The sequence below is a fragment of the Poromitra crassiceps genome, assembly GCF_964638095.1.
Source record: "Poromitra crassiceps genome assembly, chromosome: 3".
Classification (NCBI taxonomy): domain Eukaryota; kingdom Metazoa; phylum Chordata; class Actinopteri; order Beryciformes; family Melamphaidae; genus Poromitra; species Poromitra crassiceps.
Window position 1 is genome coordinate 14,675,074 of NC_139625.1, and position 12,198 is coordinate 14,687,271.

The 12,198-nt window shown below is 46.8% G+C and overlaps 1 protein-coding gene across 2 annotated transcripts in view; it reads right to left on the bottom strand.

The window, feature by feature from the left end:
- LOC310773737 (vang-like protein 1) overlaps window positions 1–12,198 on the bottom strand; it is a 111,291-nt gene that overhangs the window by 54,673 nt on the left and 44,420 nt on the right. For both annotated transcript variants that reach the window (XM_083633676.1, XM_083633675.1), the window contains exon 3: window positions 4,064–4,193. In XM_083633676.1, coding sequence (XP_083489802.1) covers window positions 4,064–4,193 — 130 coding nt within the window. The remainder of the gene's footprint in view (window positions 1–4,063; window positions 4,194–12,198) is intronic.

Here is a 12,198-nt window from a genome sequence, read left to right on the forward strand (position 1 = left end):
CTATCTGGCACAAACACAGTGTTGTAGATCTATGTGAGTCAGACTGTCTATCTGGCACAAAAACAGTGTTGTAGATCTATGTGAGTCAGACTGTCTATCTGGCACAAAAACAGTGTTGTAGATCTATGTGAGTCAGACTGTCTATCTGGCACAAACACAGTGTTGTAGATCTATGTGAGTCAGACTGTCTATCTGGCACAAACACAGTGTTGTAGATCTATGTGAGTCAGACTGTCTATCTGGCACAAACACAGTGTTGTAGATCTATGTGAGTCAGACTGTCTATCTGGCACAAACACAGTGTTGTAGATCTATGTGAGTCAGACTGTCTACCTGGCACAAACACAGTGTTGTAGATCTATGTGAGTCAGACTGTCTATCTGGCACAAAAACAGTGTTGTAGATCTATGTGAGTCAGACTGTCTATCTGGCACAAAAACAGTGTTGTAGATCTATGTGAGTCAGACTGTCTATCTGGCACAAACACAGTGTTGTAGATCTATGTGAGTCAGACTGTCTATCTGGCACAAACACAGTGTTGTAGATCTATGTGAGTCAGACTGTCTATCTGGCACAAACACAGTGTTGTAGATCTATGTGAGTCAGACTGTCTATCTGGCACAAACACAGTGTTGTAGATCTATGTGAGTCAGACTGTCTACCTGGCACAAACACAGTGTTGTAGATCTATGTGAGTCAGACTGTCTATCTGGCACAAACACAGTGTTGTAGATCTATGTGAGTCAGACTGTCTATCTGGCACAAACACAGTGTTGTAGATCTATGTGAGTCAGACTGTCTATCTGGCACAAACACAGTGTTGTAGATCTATGTGAGTCAGACTGTCTATCTGGCACAAACACAGTGTTGTAGATCTATGTGAGTCAGACTGTCTATCTGGCACAAACACAGTGTTGTAGATCTATGTGAGTCAGACTGTCTATCTGGCACAAACACAGTGTTGTAGATCTATGTGAGTCAGACTGTCTACCTGGCACAAACACAGTGTTGTAGGAGATCTATATGAGTCAGACTGTCTATCTGGCACAAACACAGTGTTGTAGATCTATGTGAGTCAGACTGTCTATCTGGCACAAACACAGTGTTGTAGATCTATGTGAGTCAGACTGTCTATCTGGCACAAACACAGTGTTGTAGATCTATGTGAGTCAGACTGTCTACCTGGCACAAACACAGTGTTGTAGATCTATGTGAGTCAGACTGTCTATCTGGCACAAACACAGTGTTGTAGATCTATGTGAGTCAGACTGTCTACCTGGCACAAACACAGTGTTGTAGATCTATGTGAGTCAGACTGTCTACCTGGCACAAACACAGTGTTGTAGATCTATGTGAGTCAGACTGTCTATCTGGCACAAACACAGTGTTGTAGATCTATGTGAGTCAGACTGTCTATCTGGCACAAACACAGTGTTGTAGATCTATGTGAGTCAGACTGTCTACCTGGCACAAACACAGTGTTGTAGATCTATGTGAGTCAGACTGTCTACCTGGCACAAACACAGTGTTGTAGATCTATGTGAGTCAGACTGTCTACCTGGCACAAACACAGTGTTGTAGATCTATGTGAGTCAGACTGTCTATCTGGCACAAACACAGTGTTGTAGATCTATGTGAGTCAGACTGTCTACCTGGCACAAACACAGTGTTGTAGATCTATGTGAGTCAGACTGTCTACCTGGCACAAACACAGTGTTGTAGATCTATGTGAGTCAGACTGTCTACCTGGCACAAACACAGTGTTGTAGATCTATGTGAGTCAGACTGTCTACCTGGCACAAACACAGTGTTGTAGATCTATGTGAGTCAGACTGTCTACCTGGCACAAACACAGTGTTGTAGATCTATGTGAGTCAGACTGTCTACCTGGCACAAACACAGTGTTGTAGATCTATGTGAGTCAGACTGTCTATCTGGCACAAACACAGTGTTGTAGATCTATGTGAGTCAGACTGTCTACCTGGCACAAACACAGTGTTGTAGATCTATGTGAGTCAGACTGTCTACCTGGCACAAACACAGTGTTGTAGATCTATGTGAGTCAGACTGTCTACCTGGCACAAACACAGTGTTGTAGATCTATGTGAGTCAGACTGTCTACCTGGCACAAACACAGTGTTGTAGATCTATGTGAGTCAGACTGTCTACCTGGCACAAACACAGTGTTGTAGATCTATGTGAGTCAGACTGTCTATCTGGCACAAACACAGTGTTGTAGATCTATGTGAGTCAGACTGTCTACCTGGCACAAACACAGTGTTGTAGATCTATGTGAGTCAGACTGTCTATCTGGCACAAACACAGTGTTGTAGATCTATGTGAGTCAGACTGTCTACCTGGCACAAACACAGTGTTGTAGATCTATGTGAGTCAGACTGTCTACCTGGCACAAACACAGTGTTGTAGATCTATGTGAGTCAGACTGTCTACCTGGCACAAACACAGTGTTGTAGATCTATGTGAGTCAGACTGTCTATCTGGCACAAACACAGTGTTGTAGATCTATGTGAGTCAGACTGTCTACCTGGCACAAACACAGTGTTGTAGATCTATGTGAGTCAGACTGTCTATCTGGCACAAACACAGTGTTGTAGATCTATGTGAGTCAGACTGTCTACCTGGCACAAACACAGTGTTGTAGATCTATGTGAGTCAGACTGTCTACCTGGCACAAACACAGTGTTGTAGATCTATGTGAGTCAGACTGTCTATCTGGCACAAACACAGTGTTGGCCTGTGGCCAAACATATCCTGATGTTCCTGTGCATTGCTTTCAGCAAATGTTGGGCTCATCATTTCATCAGGTGATAACAGTCACATGTACGCCACACACACACACACACACACACACACACACACACACACACACACACACACACACACACACACACACACACACACACAATACAAAAGACTGACCCCAAGTCACCCAACCTTATACTTCTCTTTCAACAAATACTCCATTCTGTAATCCATTGTTGTGGTCTTGCTCTCACAGACGTCAAACTCTGCATTTGATTTCTGAGAGTTTTTTGGTCTGGTCCATTTTGGCGGGGGCCGCTGAAGCCACTTCTCCACCTTGCACCGGCCTGTATCTCTGACCCACCTGCTCCCTTAAATCAAGCGCTTCCCTCTGACACAAGAGAAGAGCTGATGTTGCCTCTGACACAAGAGAAGAGCTGATGTTGCCTCTGACACAAGAGAAGAGCTGATGTTGCCTCTGACACAAGAGAAGAGCTGATGTTGCCTCTGACACAAGAGAAGAGCTGATGTTGCCTCTGACACAAGAGAAGAGCTGATGTTGCCTCTGACACAAGAGAAGAGCTGATGTTGCCTCTGACACAAGAGAAGAGCTGATGTTGCCTCTGACACAAGAGAAGAGCTGATGTTGCCTCTGACACAAGAGAAGAGCTGATGTTGCCTCTGACACAAGAGAAGAGCTGATGTTGCCTCTGACACAAGGGAAGAGCTGATGTTGTGATGACCAGAGAAGCAGCCCCAGGCTCCCAGCCTGCTGCATCCTGTCACAAATATTTCTCACCAATCCACTTCCTGATGAAAGGGACACCCCCCCCAGACCTTGCCAAAAGTGGACCGGCCCTTCTGGCTTTTGCCCTGAAATGCCAGATGGCCTGTCCAAGCCCAGGCAGATAAACACAATTATCATTCCACCTCATTTTGACGACTGACTGATTCATCTGTTGTGCTCTCAGTCCCTTGTGAAACACACTTGCAGGATCACAGCGGTCATCTGAAGGCACGAGTAGATTGGATGTGAGGAGATCAGATGTGCAGTGATTGTGAGGAACCGTTGGGTTAGCTGGGTGGAGGTGGTAGTGAGACTAGTGGTGTGGCATTGAAGAATAGTTTTGCTAAGTGACTCTGGTTGGTTTAAGGATCAGTGTATGGTCATTGTGGGGTTGTTGTGTAATAGCAGAGTCTGTGGTAGGGGCTGGGTCATGGTTTGGTGATGGAGGAGGTGTGTGTGTGTGTGTGTGTGTGTGTGTGTGTGTGTGTGTGTTCACAGGGTGCAGAGTCCTACCTGGACCTCCTCACCCCGAACGCTGGAGTCACCCAGCAGCAGCGGCTCTGCCGGCGGTGCGTTAATGGTTACCGACTTCTCCGAGCGGCTGTCTTTACTGCGGGACTTGTGTCGGTCGCGGCTTCGCTCCCTGATGGAAACACAAACAAAAAGAGAGACAGGGTGAGGTTAGCGGTGCCACCATGTTGCCATGACGACCTACCAGCACACGTACTTGTTGACCATGACTACCAGACACAATGCAATGTCTCATCTTTGTTTTTCTGTCTTGTCTTTCAGGATCTCACAATTCCCCCCCGGCCGAATTCCCACCCCCTCTGCTGATCTGGTGGAGAGCTGTGGACTAGATGCTTCCTCCGATACATGTGCAGTCACCACCTGCTTCTTTTCACCTGACAGCGAGGACGTCACCGGCAGGACTTATCGCGTGGGAGGATCATGCTATTCCCCCAGTTCAACCCCCTGCCCCCCCCGAACAGGCGCCCCGACCGACCAGAGGAGGCGCTAGTGCAGCAACCAGGACACATACACCTAATCCGGCTTGCCACACGCAGACACGGCCAATTGCGCCTGTGTGGGCGCCCGACCAAGCAGGAGGTAACACGGGGGCTCGAACCTGCGACCCTCGTGTTGGTAGGCAGGGAATATACAGGCAGGTCCACAGAGGTGTCACAGAGACACATGCTGGACGTGACATAATACATCATAAACATACTGTGTGTAGGGATGCACAGATTGCCCATACCGATGTTTCAAATAACAATTTGGCCGATAGCCGATACCGATGTGTTTTTTATGCTTTTTTTCTCTTTTTGTTTTTACAGGGAAACAAATAAATCTTCATTGTAAACAAATAACTAGCCTGTGTTGAAGTCTTTTGAGCCCTTCATCACACTATCTTTGAATGAGCACAAATTCAATCATACTCTAATGTAATTATTATGAAACAAACAAGCAACCAATTATGTGACCCAACTGAATATCTAAATATCGGCCATTGCAATCGACTGCAGTGAACAAGGCCGATATCGGCCGATACCGATATACGGCCAATATATCGGTGCGTCCCTAATACTGTGCATACAGAGAGAGAGAGAGAGAGAGAGAGAGAGAGAGAGAGAGAGAGAGAGAGAGAGAGAGAGAGAGAGAGAGAGGGAGAGAGAGGGAGGGAGAGAGAGAGAGAGAGAGAGAGAGAGAGAGAGAGAGAGAGAGAGGGAGGGAGAGAGAGAGAGACTGCTGTTTGAGTCAGATAAGACCTGCTGGCTCTGCTGTAAAGGTGGAGCAGTGAAAGTGTATGTGCCTTTGTTTCAGCCCCGGTCTCATCTCTAATGACCAACCCAGCACAAAGCCCCATGTCAACTCTGCCCCGCATCACACCCTCCCTCCCACCCTCCATCACATCACACCCTCCATCCGCATCCTTCCTTACTCCATCCAACCCCCGCACTTTCCCCTGCATCTCTCTCTCTCTCTCTCTCTCTCTATGCCACTCTATCCCTCTTTTCCACAACATATGAGCCCATTAGCGGGGCTGACCTCCCGCTCTGGCGGCCCCTCAGAGCCCTGAGCCCGTGTGCGCGGTGTGAACGGGAGGCGTCCCCCCCCCCCCCCCCCCCCCCCCCCCGTGTGCGCGGTGTGAACGGGAGGCGTCCCCCCCCCCCCCCCCGTGTGCGCGGTGTGAACGGGAGGCGTCCCCCCGCCGTCTCCTCCTCCCAGCATGGCACGCTGCCCACTCTGCGGCTCCATGACCACGGGCCTGACAGCACAGCAGCCCCAGTTCATACCTCATCTGTCCCCGCTGCTGCCATCTTGGATATACGTGCACTTCTATAGATCCAATGAAATGCTAGGCGCAGCACAGCGGGGCCAGATCCAAATGCTGCAGAACTGTCTGAACAGGTTTGTCTTTTTGGGAGAGTATTTTGAGGCCTGATGCAGCAAAATGCAAAATACCTTGATTATCTTTTCTTTTTTTTTTTTTTTAACCAGCCGCAACAGCGTCGGCTGGTATTGTTTTCACCTCCTGAGTGTGTGTGTGTGTGTGTGTGTGTGTGTGTGTTTGTGTCTCATCATGGTAAAATGTGGTCCTGGTGTCACCTATTGTAGCGGGAACTACCACAAAGGCCGTTTTGAGTACGTCGCCAGGTATGTCTGTCTGTCTGTCTGTGGACAGATTTTTGAAAACGCAATAGCGTCAAAAGCATACAAGGTGCAGTCACGGAACTTTACGTGCATGTAGTTGACATAAGAATTAAGGTCGACTTCGAAAATGGCCGAGATCCAACCAAGGGGGTCGGCCACCCCACGATTTTGCGAACGCGATATAGCATCAAAACCGTGCCAGATGCAGTCACGAAACCTTACCGCCCCCACACACATTGCCCCCGCCCACGATTTTGCTAAAGCGATAGCGTCAATTTGACGCTATCGCTAAGGTCGAGTTCAGAACTGACCATGATCCGAGCAAGGGGGCTGCCCCCCATCCCACCCGTACGCCCCTGGCTCAAATTCGTTTGTCACGAATCGCAAGATGGTCTAGTTGTTGTTTTTTCTGCACATCGTATATTCCATATCCCGGTAGATATTCTGTGTGACCGTGTGAGAGCTGGTGGGAGGCGCACAGAGATTGTATTCGAGATAGATGGACCCCAGAGCCTGAGCTGTCAGATCTCATATAGATATTCATGCTAAAGGTGCTCTAAAGGGATGACTGGGTAAACATAGTGGACAAGTGGAGAAAGAACAAGTGGGGGGATCATCACCATCTTCTTCTTCTTCTGATTCAAAATGCCTCTTTCAGCAGCATGTCTAAAGAGAGGATAAAGGCCGTTGGATGCTGCGTTCTTTGTCTAGCCTAATTAAGTTTCCCGCTGTCTCTAAGCATGTTGTTAATGCTAATCACCTCTTTTGTATGAGCCGCAGCACAACAGAAGTGTAGCTAATGTGATTTGCACAACACTCGTTTCCCCCTCCAGGCTTCAAGAAGCGCTGCTGAGCTTTGTGGCTGGGAGAGATTCTTGCTTCGTATCATTTCTGTAGCAGCGGAATTTCAGGTTCTTTATTGATGTTGTTAAATCTTCTTTTCACTCAGCGTGGCAGAAAGGGCTTTGACTCGTCTTCAATCGTAGGAACAGACCCCAGGAACACGGCTGACGTCGTTTATTTTTGTTGTTCTTTTCGTTTACAGGAACCGGACCAGGACAGGTAGATGCAGGTAGGTAGGTATTCTTCAGGTGACTTTAAGCTACAATTAGCCTTCACTTAGCACGGTTGGAGCAATGTTGTAGTATGATTGAAGTACGGTCAAAAAACTGTTTGCTTCCGAACTGGTGCACGCTGTCTGATAGCTCAAACTGACTAGTGCAGTGGTTCCCAACCTACGGTACGCGGTACTTGCGCCCCCTGCTGGTGGTACTTGGAAGGCTCTGTGATTATTTTTATTTTTTTTTTTTTTTGTGTGCAAAATCCATGGTGGTCATTAGTAGTAGTTTTCAAACATGTGAAAGTGAAATAATAATAATAATTATTAATATTATTGGCAGTGTTTCTCAAGGTAGGTGGTACTTGCGCCCCCCCCTGCTGGTGGTACTTGATCCCTGGAATCCCAATGTTTAAATTATGAAATAAACCCAACTTTAAAATCAATTGTAAAACATGTTTATCTATCAAAATAATACTACGAATGAAAATAAACGTGATCATTGAAATTGAGGTTTATTTTGTTGTCTTGAGATTTAGAAACAAATATTTGTTTCTGACGGACACTATACCTGTTGCGCATGCACAATTACCTGCCCGCCCCGCATGGTTACACAAGTGGTGAACAAAGACGAGGAGGGATGCTAAAGTGGATCAAAACGGGAGGGAATCGTAAAAGAGCTGTACTAGAGGAGAGCAGCAACGATGAAGCACAAGGAGGTGAAGACAGCAGTCAACCCAGCACAAGTGCAGCTGCTGCAGGTTGCACATAGGCTGCAGGTTGGAATAAATTTGCCTCCTGCGTGAACTGTGCATAGCTGAATAGACTGTATTTTAACGTCGGTCATATGGTGGTACTTGGAGAGCCAACTACTTTCTCAGGTGGTACTTGGTGTAAAAAGGTTGGGAACCACTGGACTAGTGTCTTCTTCTTCTTGGTGTTTTATGGCAGTTGGCATCCTAAGGGCTAATGTACACTGCCTCCGGAACAGATGTGGTACGGCTGCGAACAGACCCACACTCATGTAATCTGTCAGATGTATGCGGGATCCGACAAAAATAGAACGGGGGCGTAATTTTTCCGTACCGCACGTATCGCCCATCAAATAACATGGGCGAGAGTCGATCCATCAGTTTTGCCAGATCCGCAACGCAGCCGTACCGTATCTGGTGTACATTGCCTGTTAATGTTGCTTTACCGCCTTCTTCTGGATCATCCATCAACTGTTTCCCTACATTCTCGATCGACATTCTATCCTCTGCTATATGTACCACCACCCACTGATGACGTCACAACTGTTCAAGTGACATAACTCATGCCACATCAATGACATCACAGTTGCCCAAGTGACGTCACTTATTTTCGTCATCGTCGCCAACGGTGGCATCATCCTTCAAAATGATCAATATAAAAATATAATATAAAATATAAAAATATAAAAAATGCATTCAATTCAAATGCAACCTGTCTGATTTGTGTCCTACACTTTCCATTGACCTAAACACGAGTATGACTTGCATTTAAAGGCAGGGGAAAAGAAAAGAAAGGCAGATTGAAACAGAGAAAAACAGGACGAAACAAAGTCGGACTGCTAAATAAGATCTGCTGCCCATAAATAACAGCCTTAAATCTGAACTCGCAGCGACGACTCGACACTCGAGTGGCTCTTGAACACTACTCACTTGTACAATAACGCTTTTCAGCCATAATCTACGGGATATCCTGTCTGCCGGGATAATGAGGCAAACAGCTTGATTGACAGCGCTGTAAATGCTACAGTCTATTGGACGCGGGTGTTTTGATTAAAGGGAGTTGGCCGCTCCGTTTCCCGCCTCTATTCTTGTACTTCCCCTTCAGGCCTCGCACGTGAGACACGGTTTCCTAACAGACTAAATCACAACAGCAACTCGCTCTGGAAATCCTCACGCAGCCAGAACAGACAGTGGTTCATATCTCATAGCCCGTTTAAAAGCTCAATCAACGTGCGCTGTGATTTCAAACTCCGTCAACGTTAATGATTGTGGTTAAAGAGAGAGAGAGAGAGAGAGGGAGAGGGAGAGATTGTAGATTACTATCTTGGCGCCATGGGCATCTCGAGAAAGGAATCCTGGAGTTTGTGGGGAGAAAAAATGCTTTTACATTATTTTCCACAGCCCGCAGCAGCTTCCTTCACTGGCAGAGTGACTGACTGACATACTCGTACAGTATATCTAATCAATCCGGGGGATTAGGAGATTGATGTAGCCTTTTAAATATATTATGGCTATATGAGCATTATACTATAGCGATGGTTATTCCTCTGAGAGTGATCATCACTCAGATGCTGTCAGTGATGATTACGCTCATTCATTGGTTAGTGAGGGAACAGGGAGGAGACTGGAGGAGGTGTACACTGCTTCAGAATAATAAGCAGCTCTGGGTGACGGCCAATGGGGAAGTGGCTGCTGCTAAGTGCTAAGTACCGTAAATTCCGGACTATAAGACGCACCGGTCTATAAGCCGCGGGACCAAAATTGACTATTTTTTTCTTCTATAAGCCGCACCGGTCTATAAGCCGCGGGTGTTTTGATGTTTAATTACCATATGAAAGGGTTCGTGCACAAGAGAGGAATGTCGGGAAAGCGATGGCTGTTTGGGGAAGCTCCCATTTATTAACATTTCAACAAACAAAACAAAAGTCAGGTCACTAATCCCCAGACAAAATCACACAACAATAGGCTATATGTGCAGCAAACCTGTAACCAGAGAAGTCAAGTCACTAATCCTCGTCTTCCTCTTCTTCCTGCGTACTGAAACCACCAAAGTCCTCATCTTCAGTGTCGAAACGAACAGGTTCAGGGTGGCTTCGTCAACCACTCTCCTCTCTCCTTCATTGTCACTCAAAACCAACGAACTCCTCTTCATCACTGTCGGCATCGAACAGCCTCTGAAGCCTCTGACGGCCCTCAGCGCCAGCTGTGGCGGCGTCATCCTCTTCATCCCGCAGCAGTCCAGCGTTTTGGAACCCGTTGGTGATTGTGGATGTTTTCACACTCCTATAATATTCCGTGCTGAGACAGTTCCTCCTGCTGCACCGTCCAACGCCTCACCATTGACTCATCGATGCCAGGTTACGCGCGGCTGCTCTGTTTCCCTCTTTTAATGCGAGATTGACTGCTTTCAACTTGAAAGCTGCGTCGTGTGAATTTCTGCGTGAATTTCTGCGTACCTTCCCCATGGTAAGTGAGAGTGTTGCTTCTACTGCTCGTTCTCATGCTGTCGAGAACGAGCAAAGCTTTTTTTTGGTGAAAGAATCCTCCAGGGCGCTTCTTGTTAACAGTCCGAGTGAGTGGCAGGTCGAACGTCAAAGGCACTTCATCCATATTTATGATCTGCTCCGGTTCGATGGAATATTCCTTGATCTTCCTTTGTGTGAATTCGCCGAAGTTTGTGATTTTCTCCTGGTAGTCGGGGGAGGGAGTTGATGGCCGAGTGGCCGTTTGCTTACCGTAATTACCATATGTAAGTGGTCACGCACAGAGGGGATTGTCGGGAAAGAGATGGCTGTTTGAGGAAGCTCCCATTTACCGTATTACCGTAACATTTCAACAAAAACAACATAACACAACACCACCGTTGTTTATTTTTACAGTGCACACAGTGTCCGCGGTGTGGTGAAAAGAGGGCAAGAGAGGAAATTAAAACAGAAGTGGATTTATAGTTAGAAAGAGTGCTAAAAAAGAGAGATTTTATTTGTATTTTTTTTTTTTTTTCTGAAAAAATCCATAGATAAGACGCACCGTTATATAAGCCGCAGGGGCCAAAAAACGGGAAAAAAGCCGCGGCTTATAGTCCGGAATTTACGGTAAGTAACGGTGTGTAGCAGAATGGGCCTTTTTCACAGCCACCATTTTGTGCCTAAAAGGCAGGGTAAACACAGGTGCATCCAACTCACTAATTAGGGCCCCAGCACTGGAACACCTAAATCAGGGGTGCCCAACCTTTTTTGACCAAAGATCTACTTTTCAAGTAGCCAGCCTCCCGAGATCTACCAGTCCAGTTTCAACATCGCAAACGCACACACATCGTTTCCAGCCTGCAGTAACTAACCTCACAACACTTTCTCGTTGTCCCACAACCACTTGACATTAGGGCTGTGAACAGGGGCGGACTGGGATCATAATTCAGGCCGGGCATTAGATACCAAGCAGGCCAGGCCGATACGGGCCGTCGCGCGTGCCGGCGTCCGAAGGGCGCCGGCGAAAAATTTGGGGCGTTTGAAGCTCAATTTGGGCCGTTTGAAGCCCAATTTGGGCCATTTGAAGCCAGATTTGGGTCGTTTAAAGCCAGATTTGGGCTGTTTGAAGCCCGATTTGGGCCGTTTGAAGCCCAATTTGGGCCATTTGAAGCCAGATTTGGGTCGTTTAAAGCCAGATTTGGGCTGTTTGAAGCCCGATTTGGGCCGTTTGAAGCCCAATTTGGGCCGTTTGAAGCCCAATTTGGGCCAAGTCCAATTTTACAATGAGATGCACCCACTTTAAACCTGAATAAAGTAATAAAACCACTAGTAAACCAGTAGGCGGCGCCTGGCCTGCTGTTCAGTGAGTGACCTGGCCTGGCCTGCAAAAAAAAAAAAAAAAAAAAAAAAAATTTTTTTTTTTTTTTTTTTTTTTTGGCAGGCCAGGCCAGGCCAGGCCAGGCCACCGGGCATTTGCCCGACGTGCCCGATTATGCAGTCCGCCACTGGCTGTGAATCTTCACTGGCCTCACGATTCGATTCGATTACGATTCAGAGGGCTACGATTCGATTCGATTACGATTATCGATGCATCTCGATGCATCTTAAATCGATGCATCACTTTTTTTTCCCCAATACATTATTTATTTTTTCTCACTTTTTTTTTCTCAGTGTGGCTACTTTTAAAATAAAAGTGCATTTGGAATTACATTGTATTAT